The 18286-nt window shown below is 43.3% G+C and overlaps 1 protein-coding gene across 1 annotated transcript in view; it reads right to left on the minus strand.

Moving 5' to 3' along the window:
• Positions 1 to 1400: 1400 nt before the first annotated feature.
• The window catches only part of MSN (moesin), a 48139-nt gene continuing 31253 nt past the window's right edge, over positions 1401 to 18286 (minus strand). Inside the window, exons 3-13 of the mRNA XM_026054647.1 lie at positions 10397 to 10492; positions 9611 to 9885; positions 9110 to 9193; positions 8606 to 8752; positions 8052 to 8148; positions 7014 to 7177; positions 6437 to 6567; positions 5660 to 5820; positions 5026 to 5118; positions 4392 to 4625; positions 1401 to 3520 (exon numbers count right to left, since the gene is read on the minus strand). Of these exons, the coding sequence (XP_025910432.1) occupies positions 3356 to 3520; positions 4392 to 4625; positions 5026 to 5118; positions 5660 to 5820; positions 6437 to 6567; positions 7014 to 7177; positions 8052 to 8148; positions 8606 to 8752; positions 9110 to 9193; positions 9611 to 9885; positions 10397 to 10492 (1647 nt within the window). The 3' untranslated portion in view covers positions 1401 to 3355. The remainder of the gene's footprint in view (positions 3521 to 4391; positions 4626 to 5025; positions 5119 to 5659; positions 5821 to 6436; positions 6568 to 7013; positions 7178 to 8051; positions 8149 to 8605; positions 8753 to 9109; positions 9194 to 9610; positions 9886 to 10396; positions 10493 to 18286) is intronic.

Consider the following 18286-nt stretch of genomic DNA (forward strand, 5'->3'; position numbering starts at 1 on the left):
TATCTGCCACCGAGAAGCTAATACCAGGTTCCTGAAGAAAATGCCTGGGCTCCCCTCCCAGTGCAGGAGATGGAGAGTCCTGTGCTAAGACTGTCAGCCCACCAGGCAGTTCTATCTCAAAGACATGCAACTCTAGAGTTACTTCAGCTCTTCCTTACAAGTCCTAGTGAGCATAGTAAGTGAAGATGTTGCTCAAGTCACAGCTTGGGTTCTTTAGAAGCGAATGCAGCCTCCTGGCTGGCCGGACAGTCCATCTGGAAACACAGCTCATCTGGAAATCTGGCACCAGACTTGAGGAAAGCCACAAGCAATCATCCAGACATTTTGTTGATTTTCTCTAAACTTTATTGGCACTGTAGGAAGAACAAGGTATGGATTTTAACAACTCCTCTAAATATAGAAAATAAGGAAAAAAACACCCCACAATATCAAGGCTCTTTGCAGATAACCACATGATGGACCCATATACTACTCGCCAAGGAATTAATTTTCTAATAAAAACTAGATTAAAAAAAAAGCCCTCAACATAACTTACAGTTACAAAAAAAAAAAAAAAAAAAACAAACCCAATATCACAAGCTAGGCAAACAATTCATAAAGTAATTCCCTCCCCCCAAGCCTAAGAGGAGTATTTATCCAATTAATCTGGAACAGGGACAGGAAGAAAAATTCACTATATTCTAAAAAATAAAAAAACATATCTAGAAATCTCACTGTAATACTGAAAGCTTCTTACATTATTTTTTTTTTTTTGCAAAATATCATCTCTTTACAATACAGTATACATTTCCAAAGGATGGGAGACATAAAAATATCCTCTCTCCCATGACTAATATTTTCTAATTGTGCATAGCTAGAAGTATTGAAATCAAATATCATTAGATACCACTTTTAATATAATACTGGTTAAGAAGGGGGCAGGGCTGAAACAACTACACAAGGAGTTAGGTGGACTCACTGGCACAAGCCGTTCTATTCCTGCATTGGACCATTCGGAATCAGAACAAAATAAAAAAAATAAAATAAAATAAAAAAAAATAAAAAAAAAAAATAAAAAAAACCAACAACACACCCCACACCCTATAATCAGAAGTCAGGCCAGCATTGCAATACACAAGTTCAGCAGTATTATGTGACCCATCAAAACAGAAAGAGGTTTTCTGGTTTATTATTTGAACATGTATTCCAGGCACCGTTTATCTTCTCATTAGGAAATTGTTAAAATGCAGTAAGGGCCTTTTTGCCCCTAGATGCACCAGTAGTTGTCATGGACAGAGCGGAAGTGCTGAGAACCAGCTTTAAAGCACCAGAACAGAAGTGCAATGGTTGTTTGTTCCCCAATAATGAGACTCATGTAGAGCCAGTGCCAAAAACCCTTCAGTAAAGAAATATGCAAATCAGTTCTGACACACATAACTGCAGTCTTTCACTGGTGACATTCGAAGCACTGAGGCATGTGTTTTTGGCCAAATGCTTCCCGCGTCCCCTCGCCAAAGACACGCTGCGTCCAGGGCAGAGTAGGGGGCTCCCAAGTGACTCTGATGGATGCATAGTAGGAGCATAGAGCGATGCTCCCACCAGAAAGAGGTTTTAGTTGGTTGGCATCTCCACAGAGACTTGTACTGATTCAAAAGAGAGAGAGAGAGAGAGAGAGAGAAAAAAAAAAGCACTGGTGAGGTCACTGATACCAGCCCAAGGAATTATTGAGGAAATACTGCAGTTTATTAACACTGACATGAACATTTCTTTTTGGCACACTGTCCTTTACCTTTTCCATAGGGTGGAGACACAAGAGAGGCATCCACAAAACCAAGAATGTTTTAAAGATTTAAGATGATGCTAGGCAAGAAATTATGTTATATGCTAACTTGATGATTTCCTGTAGAGACAGGCTAATCCAAAGCAAGCAAAGGAGAACTCCATTTGAGATGGACTGACTCCCTTTGTAAGAAGCCTCTCGTAAAGTTGGAGATTTCCTTCTATGAAGGATCAAGGCAAAAATCCATTCACCCCTGAGAATATATGGCTGTTCCTTCCCCAGAAATGGAGGAAAGGAGTCTGAGCAGCTACAGCACAGACAGGAATGGAAAGCTTGGAAGACAGGGTGTCAAGGGCACTGGTAAGTGTCACAGCCTGTTCTCAGGACAAGTCACTGGGATTTATTTATCTGTGAAGGAGCCTAGCAGGACGCTAGTGACTTTGCAGAATGCTAGTGAGGGTGTGGTCCATTCCCCTCTGATGCTAGGAAGCTGGGAAGACAGATTCAGACTTGTACATCACCCAAGCACAAAAGTAATTTTTGGTCCCCAGCTTCTCATTACTTTTTATAATTATAGCTAGCTTAAGTGAAGACAACTGACCCATAGTAGATCTATACACAGTCATAAGGCACAGATGACTACGTGTTAACAAGGCCTCTTCTGGACACCTGAAATCTCATTCCACAACCAGAGGGGAAAACACAACTGCAGCAAGTTTTAGTTCTTTGCATTTCTGCCTATCCCTCTAGGTTTCCACTGGTGACCCCAAAATGGAAGGCAATGTTCTTTAGCTACTTCTGCTTCACTGGTTACATTCAAGTCAGACAAGTAACAGTAAACAAAGCAATTTACCCAGAGGAAAACACTTCTTCTGGAAAACAGGAAGTTGATGGTCCAAAACACACTTTAGTGGAAATATTCCAAAGGTCTCCACATGATTAGGAAACTCAAAATTTCATCATTTAAAAAAAGAACAGCTAATACCATCAGGTGTCATAAAAGACATTATTAACACCACTGTTGAGCTATTTCGCCCGCTTAAGTTTTAAGGTCAAAAGCTTTGGTCTTTTAGAAGAAAGTCTGTATTATATCACCAACTCTTACTCCTTATCTCCTGCTTCCCCTTCTCAACTACATGAGTCAGACTTTATACGAAGGCAGAAATACAGACTCTGGCCATTAAGCTTAATATTGAACTTTGCACAAGTTAGTAGGAAGGCACGGTGTCAAACTGTAGCAGTTTACTCCAAGTTAATCAGTCAAAGTAACTGGTGGCCTCTTTACCCAGTGGCAGAAAATAGCAAGGCAGCTACTTCAACAAGCGATACAATACTAAATGCAGTGAGACTTCACCCAAAGCCAAGCAATTTCAAATTTTCCCCCCAAAGAACACAAGTTTGCTTTCCCCAGCCACCCCCAGGAAGATGCAGTTGGTTTTCCTCTGTTGCTGAATTGCAGCACTTGCCCAAAACTCTATAAATAAGACCATGGTCACTCTTCTGTAGTGGTTCCAGCACAGCACGATTATGAGCGAGTGATGGGTGAAGAAGGGAGAACGGGGAGAAGAGTGCAGGGCGGCCAGTGCAGGGGAGAGTTTACATGGACTCAAACTCATCAATGCGCTGCTTGGTGTTGCCCTGCCGAATCTGGCGGAGGGTCTTGTACTTGTCTCGGCCCAGTCGCATGTTCTCAGCATGGATCATGTCATTGGCTGTCTTCTTGGTTTCATCTCGAGCATTTGCCAGCTCCGAGGAAAGAGCCTTTGGGGATGGGAAACAGACAGGAAGGGATTAGCATATGCCCTCCTCTCAGGAAGAGGCTTCTTCATTCAGCTCTCCTAAAGGTTCAGTACCCACAGAAAGAGGAAACTCCACCTGAATAAGTTACTGTCTTTCCCTAATATCTGAAGGTATAAAGCATCAAATATCTTTGTCCTGCTGATCTTTGTCTGGAACAAGACAAAGAACAGTCATCAGTCTATTCCAGATGGACAGTGGAAAAGCCTGGTGGAGGGATCTCTAAGGACATTAGGAATGTCCTGCCAAAGTAGGAATTACTAGCCTACAGCTGCAGTAGACAAAAACACTTCTGTCAATCTGCCTGTGCAAAGCCACCCCAGCATGAGGCAGAACAAGCAGACCCTACTGCAGTCAGTACAAAGTACAACGAAGTGAGTGGGAAGAATCAACAGCAGTATACCACTGATCCTTGCAGCAAGGAGGGGCAGCATTGCCCACCCACCCCATGCTGGGTGCTAGTGGGCTGCTCTCAGGGTTTAACAGTACAAACTAGTCAGAGAGTTACTGACAGCTGCTTGATAGAAACTGGACCAAGTCCTACAATTCGCTGCAGTCAAGGCTTCGAGCAGCTGTCAGAGAGCTGGCATGACTCACAAGAGTATGCTGCATATGACAGATGCTGTTTCTTGGCACCACTCGGAAATGCTTCACTATTACCCATGAAATCAAGTGTCAGGAGACAAGATCTGCCACACACTTCTGTGGTTACTAAACTAATCGGCAAGATCAGGATTCCTCTCTTTCTAAACAACGATACCTACCAGCTGCATTATGTGGCAAGAATAGAGGCAACCCCCAGACACACAGGCTCTCTCTACTGCTATCTTTTTACCTTCAAGTGTTTCTGGACTCGTTCGTTCTTCTCTGCCTCAGTGGTGCGCTCCTCCTCACTGCGGTCCTTGATAGTGGCCTCTGACCGCAGCTCTGCACTGGCTTCTGCAGCATTCTCATCCTGCTCATCATCATGCTCATTCTCAGAGTGCATGGGCTCAGTGACGTGGGGAGTGCTCATAGCAGTCTTCAACTCCTCTTTGGTCTTTTCAAGGTCTTCCTGCACCATCTGTGCCTGCAATAAGACAGCCACATGGCTTAGACAATATAGTCCTGAATACAAGGCAGGCTTCTTCACAGTGCAAGAGACTTTTGCCCAAAAGGAGCATGCAGGAGCACTACCTGGTGCAAGTAACAAGTGCTGCAGCTACTGCACAGTGAAGTGATACCAATCACCTGCAAAACCTTCTGCTAGCTTTCATTTCAGAGGCTTGAAGAACCATTACAATTCATGGAATATTAGTCATATTAATAAGGCTATTTATTTGGAACTAGAATAGGACACTCATTTCACAGTACAATGAAGAACAACAATACTGTTCATTTGCAAATGCGGCAAAATATGGGAATAGTGTGGCAGGTCACACACAAAAAAATGAAGAGTAACTCCAGGAAAAATGTTGTTGCTGCTTTACCTTCTGTTGCCACTCCTGGGCCTCACTCTCCTTCTTCTGCCTGGCCAGCTCCAGCTGCGTGATCCTTGCTGTGAGTTCTGCCATCTCAGCAGCCTGCAAAAGAAAGGCTTTTAGGAGGAACAAAACCCAAATTGCTGCTAAATAACATGTGTAATCCAAGTCCCAAATAAAATTAGTATCTTTAATATTCTTTCAATAAGGAGAAAACCTTTTTGTATTCTTCAGTCCCATTGATATCTCTGTAATGTAAGGAAATAGGAAGCTAAAAAAGGTGGTTTTTTTTTTTTTTCTCCAGAGCTACAGATCCTGTTTCTTTGAACTCAAGCTGAGGAAAGCAATTTGTGAGCTCCACATTGCCCTCAACATTGCCTACAAGTGCACGCAAAGTGCACCGTAAGATAGATATACTGTACAAATATATATAGATATACTTATATCTACATATAGATATATATTTGTAGATATAAATATATTAATCTATATAATTTTATATCTAATGTACAAATATATCTGCATCTAGGCACAAGCTCATCTGGCTGAGGTTTAAAAATAAAAAAGTATGCCTTCCACCATATTCATAGTGCTCTGAGAACTGCCACCCTCCTCTTCCCTACCAGATTTTCAGTTCACTCACCAGTTGTTCCTGGGTCTTTTGCTGATCATGGGATGCTTTCAGGAGGGCCTCCTTTGCCTCTTCTGCTTCTCGACGTTCTTTAGCCAGTTTCTCTGCTTCCTCCTGAGCTCGTTTCCTCTCCTGCTCCAGCTCCATTGCCCTGCGAGTCTGTTCTTCCAGTTCTGAGAAGACAGAAGAGTGTGTTTGAAGAGAGACCAAGTACAGAATGACTGCAGAAGATGCCCTCACCCCAACTTCCAGATAAAGGCTTCCATTTGCAGGATGAGGCCAAGGAGACACTCAATCGTCTCTTTTCCTCCTTCACATACAGCTGGAGCTAGGCCTGTTCAAGACCAGGAAATTACTTGCCTAACAGGATTCGGGCGAAAGTATCCAGATCAAAATGGTGTCTTTAGAGGCAAAGAAGCATACAGCGTTTTGCCAGGATAATGCTGGCCAAGCAATTAGGCAGCAAAGACCAGAGAGCTGGCCAATGCAAAAGGCACTATGCTTCCCAACTTCTCACAGGGGTGCTAGGATAAAGCTCCCAGCCAGCACATACAGGACGTCCTGGCTCAGCCTGGCCACCTCCCATCATCCTCAATGCAAGCCATACTTCAGCAGCTGCACACCGAGAACTTCCTTTAACCTTCAGAAGCCCAGCTCAGTTCTGCAAAAACAAGGCCCTAGCACAGCAGTGGAGATTCAAATGGTTCAGAGATTTCCTAGCCTTACTACTTGGTAGGTCTTCTCACTCAGAACATGCATCTAGAAAATATTCTAGTGTTACCATATTACCTTGCTGAGCTTTCTTGGTTTGCTCCTCAATTTGCTTGAGTCTCTCCATTAACTCCTCCTTCTCACGTTCAATCTTCTCCTTCTCCTTTTCTGCCAACTCCCTCTTCTTCTTCTCATTCTCCAGCAGGGCTCTGATGAGGGGGGAGGTCACAATGCAGTTTAGCATTAACTACTGCTCAAAGTGGGGCACTTCCTGGTGAAGTTTTGAGCATGCTACTAGAGCACTGAGCTGACTAGCTTTAATACATTTGAAATCATTTGAAGTCCAATGCAGAGAGAAAAGCCCTGCCAAATCTAGGGGCATCGATGCTGTTAGTGGGCACCCATAACATCAATGTTGCCCTCAGATAAGTTCTGTCAAATAGATGATCATATATTTAACTTAAGAGCCTGACAGTGGATCCCTCTTATAAAAGTGCTATTTCCATCAACTTGTTTGATTTATTGAAGCGTGAAGCAATCTGCCCTATCGTTGGCTCAAGCAGATTAGTAGTAAAGGTGCTTTTGGCAATTCTGCTATCACGTGATGTTACTGTGCAGTGCTCAACCAGGCCCAAGTTGTGCAAACGCCACCAACCTCTCCATCTGTTTCTGATGCTTCTCCTCACGAGCCTGTGCCTTCATCTGCTGCACCTCAATGGTATCTGGTTTACGCCTGCGCATATAGAGTTCATGGTTCCCCATGCAAAGTGCCAGGATTCGCTTGTTAATCCGTAACCGAGGTGCATAGAATACAAAGTCCTTGGAATAAGGAGAAGGTGGCATTAAGACTTAACTCCTTCAGCAGAAACAGTCCTATGTGAATACAATGCATCTCAGAACCCTGAGCTTCCTAGAATTATTAGCCAGTTTTTCTCACTAGCATCTAGTTTATCCAAAGTGGTAATCAGAAACCTGTCTTTCAGGAGTGAATTTTAACCCGATAAGCACACACAGGGCAGAAGTGTCTCACCTCACCATTCCACTCTTTTTTTTTTTTTTTTTTTTTTTTTATGCAACACTCTTGTCAGTGACATGAAGTGTAATGTTTTTTCTTACATCAGAATAGGTATTAAAGGTCATGTCCTATGGATAAATAACTTTGTTCTGTTAACAAGGAGCAACAGCAAATGTTTTCCAAGCAACAGCAAAACAAGTGCAGAAGAAGAACAGGTATCAGAAAACATCCAGAAAAATTAATGGACTTTGAAGATGAGACCAAGCTGAATTATTTCATTTAAAAGAATAATAAAAAATGTTCCTAGCATATCCTACAAGATTACCTGACACTTCAGCTTCAAATAGGGTGACAAAAACTATGCTTAAGGAAAAAACTGCAAAAGATTTTCCTGCATACTACTAAATCCAGTAGGCTGCATAAGAAGCATTCATTTTCAACATAAGTGTCTCTGACACCACAACAGCAGAGAACTGAGCAGGCTTAAGAGAACTAGAAACCCAAAGTCAAGAGTCTCTCTCTTCCACTGGTTTTGAATAGCTTAAGTTTAGGCTGAACAATATTCTTCTAAAACACACAGTAAAATGCCAGATCATTCAACAACAATAAAGTGCTCAACATTTAAATATATATATATATATATATATATATATATATATATTTCAAGTTGTTTCTTACTGGTGCTTTCTTGTCAATAGGCTTGATAACAAACTTCTTGTCATTAAATGAGATATTTCTGATCTCACTCCAGGGGAATCCAATTTTCGGTGTTAGCCTGCAGAAATGAAAAGATTCAAGTCATTTCAAATTCTTGACCCACATCGCAACGGCTAGAATTCTGCCAGGCCAGCCCTCATGATATTATGACACTACTAGTGACTGCAATCAACAAACAAAATTGGAGACACACAAACATGAGCTACAAATATAGGAAGCAGTTCCTCAACACCTGCCTTTTTTTTTTTTTTTTTCCTCTTCTTAATATAAAACTAACTTAGGAACATATCTATGGCAGGAAGACTTGCAATTATGCAAGTGAAACAAAAGCAACATGTTTTTAATCAAAGTGTGACCTCATATCATTTTTTTTTAAGTAGTGGATTGACTACCAGGTCTTTCTGAGTAAGAAATGAAGAACAACACAGAGATAGCACAGTTTTTAAAAATATTACTTTGAATGTTCCTTTGTATTGGAAAGAAGCTGAAGACAGTGACAAGAAGAGTTTTATTACCTGTCATTCTGCTCATAAATGTTGAGTCCAAGAGCATCTACACCTAGCCATAGTTCAGAGCCCTTCTTGTTCTTAATGCTGAAGTAGTTCACACCATACATTTCCAGATCCTGTGCAATTTTCAGGTACTCCAAGACAGCATCTTCCCTGCAATACACAAACAGAAAGCAGACATTCCTTTCTCAGTCCATTTTAGTCACCAGAACAAGAAGATACTGCCTCCCTACAGGCAAAGAGCAGCAACAACCTGGAAAAGTTCCAAGTATCTTCCCCTAGAAGACAGCAGCGGACAAGCTCAGCAAGTATAGCTTTGCCATATTACAAGCAGTCAGTCCATGGAGACTAGCAAGGATAGAGGTGCATGAATCTCATTTTTCTTTAGCAGAATAACCTGAGGAATGCCAACAGTCAGCCTAGAGAAGTTATGATTGATGTTACATTGATGTCACACACTAGCAGATTCACACTAGTTCACATTTGGCAATGCCACACTGCATCCCTTACCTAATCATTCCTCGATGTTCTTCATGCCACACTTGGATCCTCTCCTCCCACTGGTCCTTGTTGAGTTTGTGCTGCTCTAGAACTCTGGAAAGGAAATGGCAGCATATCAGAAGAGCACATGAGATGTTTGAGACCAACATGCTCAGGATATGTTGCTCTTGAACAACTTCACTGAATACTCCATTGGCCCACAACCCCTTCCCACAAGTGGCCCGAGTACAAAACTAGTCAAGGAAACAGGTAAATATTCACACTTTTATCAAACTCCACGGATCTGTTTCTTCTATCATTATATCTTTATTTTTCAGAGCTTCTCCCACTACTTACAGTTTCTTTAGTAGCCATACCATTGTTAAGATTAAAGCTCTTAAGTGAATATCAATGCCCATGTTCATGGTAACATACAAGGCTGGATTTCCTTCTGTACAGGCCAATCAAGACAAAAAAAAAAAAACAAAACAAGATTAAAAAAACACAAACACACTTTAGGGGTTCACTTACCTCTGTGGGAGCAGTTTGTCATTAGCAAGGTAGCCAGCCTTGTGCACCTCTTTGTTAAAGTCGCCGTATTTTGACTGGACAGCATAAGAAGCCAGGAGGACAGCTGTCTCTGGAGGGCAATAAATGTCATCGTTCAGAATTGCCTCCTTCACTTGGAGGAAGAAGAGACGCTGCGTGATGTCCTGGATCAGCTCCTCTGCCACATCCTCTGGGTAGAACTTGGCTCGGAATTTGAAGAGCAGGGGACTCTCCTTGCGCACATCCTGTGCCGTCACCTGCAGCGACAGAATTGATCAGGTTTTACAAGCAATGTACCAACTGGGTGGAGCAGGCTCACAAAAAGAAAAAGACAAGCGTGTGTTAGAAAGAAAACCTTCTTTCCAGTGCAAAAATGAACATGCAGAGAAGCCTAAGATTTTCAACTCCCTGCGGGTGAACATCTCACCTCACCCTGTCCCCACAACATTTATAACAAGCCACAAGTCCTCACAAGACGAGCAACTTCCCAGGTTTCCCTCCAGTCAAGATGCTCACAGGAACACTACATCAACCCTTACAGGGAAGGATAACAGGTCTGCCTGGTTAACAGGCAAGACTACATGTAGGCAGAACAGACTGGGCACCAGGTCTCCTCCATCCCTGGAGGGGGGTGCTGAAGAAAGGCAGTGCCAACTCATTAATTTCAGGTTTTCAGAGAAGAATAGAACTCTAACATGAGGACTAGATCCAGCCCTGTTCTTCAAGAGACAGGAGCCCAGAACAGATGAAAGCTTGAAGCAAACATACCTTTTTGTTCAGTTTCAGCCAGGTTGAGAAGCCCTTGGTGTCCTGATACTGAAGTCCAAAGAACCAAACCTCTCTTAGGCCAATTGTCTTCACAACCTGGAGGGGGGAGAAGATTATTAGCAAGAGCCCCTGCCAGAGAGGCTGTGCTCTCTAGTGGCAGAAAGCACATTACCAATTAGATCTTTATAAATCTCCTTTGAACATGTGTCCCATTTTCCCTGCTACTATGCCAATACAAAGATACAAGAGCATCCAAAGGGTCCCAAGCAGGAGATGGACTGCATTCATCCATCTCCCACACCTTAAAGTTTTGTTGCTATCTAGAAGCAATACCTTAGAGTGTTGTTTTGGACAACCTTACAAGTCAATGTATAAAGGCAAACTAAGATGCAATGGGTTGACAGCTGCAATACCACCAGAGATTAACAATTCACTTCAGGTATACCCCTCATTCATCATGCAAATGTACTATTTCTGGGCAAGACATGGTTTACACTGCCTATTCTACTGGACTGTACTGTTCTAAGATTTGTACTCTACTTGAAGCTATATATGGACTTTTTATTCAACTACTTAATGCCTCCATCCGGAGGAGGTACTGCAGTAAATCAATACATTTCCTTGTGTCAGGGCAAGGACCTACCACAGAGATTACCTGCACTGGTATGCAAGCTCTCTCCTTAGACATTGTCTGAACACACTATAGGTGCACATATAGATGTGTAAATAAAAACTAAGAAAGTTCTATAGACATATTGCAACATCAAGAACCCACGCATTATGGCACAAGACTACTGCAGAACAATACTATTTCTGGTAAAAAGCAGGGAAGATCTTTCTTGGAGAGCCTGTTCACATACCCAAGATCATCATGTTGTGCTCTGGCAAGTCCAAGGTGTACTACAGAATTCAGCAAATCCAGACACTGACATTCCCCTATGTCCCTCCTGAAGCCTGGAATGTTGTTCTCACACTAATAAACAACGTGGGTGGGTGGGTGTATGTACACACATGCAGTAGAGGCCTCCTCTGCCCACCAGAAATGTTCCCATCACCTCCTTTACTAGAGGAGGAAGGCAAAGGGAGAAGATATTTGTTTTTATGAGGTCTAGGCCATACTTACACTGCCTTGCCCCTGTACTTGCTCACAGCTCCCTCCACCAGAAGCCCAGGGTGTCAGTACGTGCAGAAGAGAGTTTAGTACTGTCTTGGCCTGTATGCTCCATACAGTTTCTATCCTAAGCCCTTTTTCCTTCTACATTACTCCTTCAACAAATTCCAATGAAGCACTCTGCTCCTGTCCAACTTGATCAATGCAACATTGTTGTGATTGTAGCAACACAACATGTCAACAACACAGGGTGGCTGCAAATCCTGGTTGGTTGCTGGTTCAATTCTTTACAGGTTGGGTCAGGGATTTCTGATCTGACAAAGCAGCACAGGGGCCCTCATTCTATTCAGGCATGTGGAGCAAAGGCAGCTTTTTTCAGAGGCGTGCTATTAGTAGTTCACACATACATGCAAAACGCAATGCAACCACACAAGGTTGGTAGTTTGTGCACATCATCCCACGAGCCGCCCTGAACACATTCACCTGTCCTTGTTTGAATCCAATCCAGAGCACTATCTCAAGTGTGGAGTAAACAAGGGAAGTGGGTCAGACACCCTGCACTTGTTTCGTGCAAGTGTCATGCGGGAGGATGCCCTCTGGTAAGGAACATTAGAAATCGCCATAGATGTATTGAGAAGGTATGGTACAAAGAGAGGAAGCAAAGTTGCCCCACCCCTTGAGAAATGCTGTGTTCCCTACAGCATTGGCCTCCAAAAGGGATGGGAGCTCACTCGGTCTGCATGTGCCTGCTTGCCTCGCTCTTTTGTCAGCAGCTTAAGCCAGGGAGCTCAGCACATTGAACCAACAGCGAGGAGCAGAACACACCATGCCGCGGCGCCACACAAAGGGCTTTTATTCACAGTGGAGAAGCCTGCACAGCAACAGTGGTGAAAACAGACTGCACATGAAGGGGAGATAGTGCTGCAGACTCAACATTACATCCTCAACTGCTACCGAGTAATCCCAAAGTGTAAGACAGCTCCCGCTCCATTAAAGCGGGGCATATTCTTGCTTGTTGTCTGAGCTTGGACCTGGCCTTCATCTGAAGCTGCTCTTTAAGTACATATAAAGAAGGAGAAAAGGTATTTCTCCTCTGCCCATCCTGGCTTTATGTGACAGAGTATCTTAATCAAGATACTTTTATCCAGGCTATTCACACAATTTAGACAAGGGAAAAAAGACAATCAAGGAAAAGAGAGCTTTCTACAGCCACCAACAATTGAGCACTGCAGTTAGGAGACCAAATAACAGATATCTGCTTTTGCACAGAGCATTTGGATTCCAGATGAACACAGAGGTTTCAGAAAAGCAAACAATTATTGGTAGAGGCTAAAGGCAAATGAAAGCTGGCACAGGAGAATACAAAGAGTACTGTTTAACACAGACTACTTGGAACACCCAAGTTTAGTCTCTAGGCTGGACAGAGTGCCATCCTCCTCTGTCAGGGAGGAGGCCGAGTCAATTTCAGGGTAGTGTTTAGTCTGCAGGGCAAGGCTTGGTCTTCAACCACAACAGGTTACTGGCAACCTTTAATTCCAGTTGTCACACAACACCTTCACCAGTTGTGACAAGGTCCTTCAAGCAAAGTTAGCTTATAATTGCACTTGCTAAATAATTAAGTCTTTCTTCCCCTACCTTCAGGGAAGAGGTGCGTTCCTGGTAACCTTACAGTCATCTTCATCACTTAGAGACAACCCAAACACATGACCATTCTTTATAAGTATTTAGGAGAAAAATGTAAGCTGCTCCCCTACTTTTCATACTCCACTTTTCTCAAGTCTATATGACTTCACTTTTTGCTGCACCGATCCTCATCCTGAAATATATGCCTTTTCTCCCTCACCTTCTTATTAATACATGATGCCACAAACCAGGAACAAAGCACAGAATCACAGAATGTTCAAGGACAGAAGGGACCTCTAGAGATCATCTAGTCCAATCTTCCTGCTCACGCAGGGACATCTAGAGCATGCGGCACAGGGTGGTGTCCAGACGGGTTTTGAAGACCTCCAGAGAAGGAGACTCCACAACCTCCCCAGGCAGCCTGTTCCAGTGCTCTGTCACCCTCACAGTAAAGAAGTTCCTCCTCACATGGAAATGGGCAGGGGCAGGAGAGTAGAGGGGCTGGATCACATCCCTCGTCCTGCTGGCAACATTCCTCCTGATACAGGCCAGGATCCCATTGGCCTTCTTGGCCACAAGGGCACACTGCTGACTCATGATTAACTTGGTGTCAGCCAGGACTCCCAGGTCTCTCTCCGTGGAGCTGCTTTCAGCAGGTTGACCCCTAATCTGTACTGATGCCTAGAGTTATTCCTCCCCAGGTGCAGGACCCTGCACTTGTCCTTATTGAACCTCATGAGGTTCCTCTGTGCCCAACTCTCCAGCCTGTCCAGATCCTCTGGATGGCAGCACAGCCCTCCGGAGTGTTGACCACTCCACCCAGCTTGGTATCGTCCGTAAACTTGCTCAGGGTGCACTCAGTGCCCTCGCCCAGGTCACTGATGAACAAGTTGAACAGCACTGGGCCCAGTACTGACCCCTGGGGAACACTGGCCACAGGCCTCCAACTGGGCTCGGCCCCATTTATCACCACCCTCTGAGCTCTGCCATCCAGCCAGTTCTCGATCCACCTCACTGTGCACTCGTTCAGACCACTCTCCCAGAGCTTCCATATGAGGATATTATGGGAAACAGTGTTGAAAGCCTTCCTGAAGTCAAGGTAGACAACATCCATGGCTCTCCTCTCATCCAGCCGGCCAGTCATACCATCATAGAAGGATATTAGGTTTGTCAGATATGACTTCCCCTTGGTGAATCCATGCTGACTACTCAACACGTTCTCCCTCGTATGCCTAGAGACACTCTCTAGGATGAGTGACCTTAGCAGTAAAGACAGAGACAAAGCAGGCTTCTTAAATATAAAATTTAGCCTCATACAATCATTGCAGTTGGAAAAGATGTTCAAAGTCAACAAGTCAAATCACAAACCCTTCAATACCATGCCTGTTAAACCATGTCCATAAGCGCCTATCTACACATTTCTTCAACATTGCCAGGGATGGTGACTCCACCAATTCCCTGAGCAGCCTGTTTCTTCCCATGCAGAAATTCTTCCTAATGTCTAACCTGAACCTCCTCTGGGGCAACTTGAGGCCATTTCCTCTTGTTCTACCAATAGTTATTCTGGAAAAGAGACCCAATGTCCCACCTCACCACAACCTGCTTTCAGGTAGCTGTAGAGAGCGATAAGGTCTCCTCAGAGCCTCCTCTTCTCCACACTAAATTACTGCAGCTGTCTCAGCCGCTCCTCACAAGGTCTCTGCTCCAGCACCTTCACCAGCTTCGTTGCCCTCCTTTGGGCATGCTCTAGCACCTCAGTGTCTTTCCTGCAGTAAGGGCCCAAAAGTGAACGCAGGGTTCAAGCTACGACCACACTAGTGCCGAGCACAGAGGGACGATGCCTTCCCTACTCCTGCTGACTGTTCCTATACTGTTCCTGAGACCAGCCAGGAGGCCCTTGGCCTTCTTGGCCACCTGGGCTCATTGCTGGCTCACGTTGAGCCAGCTCTCGATCAACACCCCCAGATCATTTTCTGCCACGCAGCTCTTCGGCCGCTCTGCTCCAAGCCCATAGTGCTGCATGGGCTTGTTGTGACCACAGTGCAGGACCTGGCACTTAACCTTGTTGAACCTCATACGGTGGCTTCAGCCCATGCACGCAGCCTGTCCAGACGCCTCTGCAGAGCCCTCTCACCCTCATGCAGATCAAGTCTTTCTCCCAGCTTGGTGTCATTGGCAGTTTTGCTGAGGGTGCCCTCAGTCCTCCCATCCAGAGCATCGATAAAGATATTAAAGAGGAGCAGCCCCAACACTGAGCCCTGGGGAACAACACTCAGGACGAGTCACAACACACACAAGCACAGATAGTTCCCCCTGCACAGTTTTTTCCTATCACAGTCATCTCCTATCTATAACACGGACCAAGAAGCCAATGAACTTCTATGAGAAAACTGTCAGCAAGCCACCAGGCTGCAGGAGCTGGTGGCACACCTGCCGTTTCATAGTTCTCCTACGCAGGTTAGCAAACAAGGCACTTAGCAGTGGAGTGTTATTTAGCCATCCTGCTCTTACTGACATTCACACACTCTGTGCTGTTACACCAGGCCTCTTCCTCAATTAGATTTGATGGAACGGCAAGTAATGGTCAGCAGTCCCAAGCTTTATTTGGCTTTATTTTCTCCACCAATTGTGATGGAGAAGAGAAGGAAGCCTTCTCTCAACTGCCATTGAAAGTTAAACACAACATTGCGTTGAAAGTTAAACACAACGTTGACGATCAGTGATATAGGCATTCAGGCATATTAAGCCCAAAATCAAGTGCAAGTGAAAAGGATTACAGGTAAGAAAGGAATTTATAGGAGAAAAGTTTCCTTTAGTTCCATTGATAACTAGGAATACATCATGTTATTTGAGGTTTTTTTTTTTTGCTTATAGTTTCATATATTCAGAAGATCCACAAGTAGCTCATGAATAATCATGTTTTAAGAGAGGAAAAAAATGCTGTCCAATAAAGTTGTGTACTTGTACGTTTGAACTGGTCAAATTTGCAAGGCCAAGCATCATCATACACTATCTAAGAAATAACAAGGTTTTCATCTAGGTACTTTCAATGTCACAGAAAGATGATTATGCGCTGCCATTTTATGGGAGAAGAGTGTGGGGGGGAAAAAAGTTTAGATTATCTAATCCAAAACTACATCACACTGAGATTCAACTGATGATTCTCAAGCGAGTAGAAGATTCTTTCCCCCTCCCCTCCCCACCTCCCATATTGTAAATCTTTAGTCTAGCTGACGTCATAGAAGATACCTACAAAGATTAAAGGCCAGGAATGAAAGGCCAGGAATGAAGTAATTCGGGACAAGCCACTATTCACTTGTGCTGGTTCTCTTTTCTAATCTTCTTAGATTTAAACTGTATGAGGCTATCATGCCTCAAGCATTTAGATCATGAGATAACCTGTGAACTACTTCTGCTTTCCTTTTAAGCCTAATTCCTATTAGCTCATAGCATATCATTTTGCTTAAAGCCCAAACTCCTCAAATAATTTGTAATACCTACAAATTAAAGGAAATTTACATAGGAAATTGCCTAGAAAATTAAAGAACATATACCCTGGAGAAAAAGAAAAACAGAATGTTTTTGTTGCAAGTGCCACAGTTTAAGCTATTTATGATTCAAAATTGGTAAGATTTGTTTCCTGGATCATTGTTCATTTCTTTCTTGGGAGACATTGAGTAACAGGAAAAAGAAAAAAAAAAAAAAAAAAAACAGATATTTTGAGCGTCAGGACTGCCTGTGGCTTTTTCATGGTGGAAAGCTTGAGAGTCCTCTTCCATATACGCAAATTAAGCAGCCATCCATTCATGTTATTGGAAGCTTCCCCATTTCCATTATTCTGTGGACGACTAACCCAAATATTCATCAAGCTACAGAGCTGCCTGAGCCTTCCTTCTAATTAGAATTCAGCTCAAAGATAGACAGATTTAAAACTATGAAAACCATAGTTCTTATAACTCCTTGCAGTCCAAGGATGATGCATTACAACATTAGTCAACATGGCTCCACGTTTATTTCCTGTCCCTTAACCTTGACCTCTGGTTTTGCATCTACATAGTCATATACATTGAAAAGTTTTCAGAAGACCCATTAATGGCTACACAAAACACGGTGGTTAATTGCCAGGGTTCAGAGTACCACTCTCATCAGGGCGCTTTAAGCTTGCCACATAAGCCTGTTCACTTGGTTGTTGCTGAGAGAACAGTTCAAGACACTCAGGTGAGTAACTTGCATTGCTGATGTCCAAGCAAGACTTTGGAGCCACTCACACGATCTGAAGTAGGTGTCTCAGGCCACAAAAAGTTGCTTGCTTGAAAAGTGTGTTCACAGCAGCAGCAAAGAGATACTCTGCAGTAATTAATGCCTCATAGCGAACACGAAGCACTCAAGTTCACACATGAACTTAATTTACTGTCCAACTTCCTACTCTGATCAACCTGCATTAGTGTAACCTCTTAAATTAAAGAAAACTCATTTTTATGTAGGAGTGTAAATCTCTCTCACAAGTTAATCATCTCTGAAACAAAGCCAGTCTACTTAAGAGCACTGGAGCAGGGTCACCCTGCCTGCACACTCAATATCCCGCACTCAGTCCAGAAAAGTAATCTCCAATCAGGTGCTAAGTTATAAAGGTGCAGATCAGGCTGGGCTTAAGTGCTTAGGTAATGTTAGCTTTTCGCTGCTCTCTCTTATAGAAACTCTGCAGATCTAACAATAATAATTCAGCTAATTCAGAAACACACCTTTCAAAATTTAACCTGTCTCAAAAAACTGGAGGGGAAAATAAAAATCCCACACTTTTATTAGTAATGACATTAGTAACTGCTATGGTTTACAGTCCCTCCATTGCAAGAGAGTCCAATTTAAAGACTTCAGTGTAAATAACATTTATCCAGTCTCAAATCGCAGGAATATCAGTATTTTGCTAATTGTTTTCTCCCACAGTTGAAAATAATTGCTCTGAAAAATTAGCAAGACAGTTAACAACCTCTGAAAACTTTTTAAAAGATCATGCCAAACACAGTGTGTGTATCAGTGAATAACAGGGTACCTGCATGCACCTGCAGCTAGTGAGAGCTATTAAAAATCCTGTGAGAAAGGCAGCACACTCTTATTAGCATCTCACAACTGCTGAGCTATTAACCTGCAATGGTATA

This window comes from Nothoprocta perdicaria, unplaced genomic scaffold (genome assembly GCF_003342845.1).
Source record: "Nothoprocta perdicaria isolate Ctin4 unplaced genomic scaffold, notPer1 scaffold_124, whole genome shotgun sequence".
NCBI lineage: Eukaryota > Metazoa > Chordata > Aves > Tinamiformes > Tinamidae > Nothoprocta > Nothoprocta perdicaria.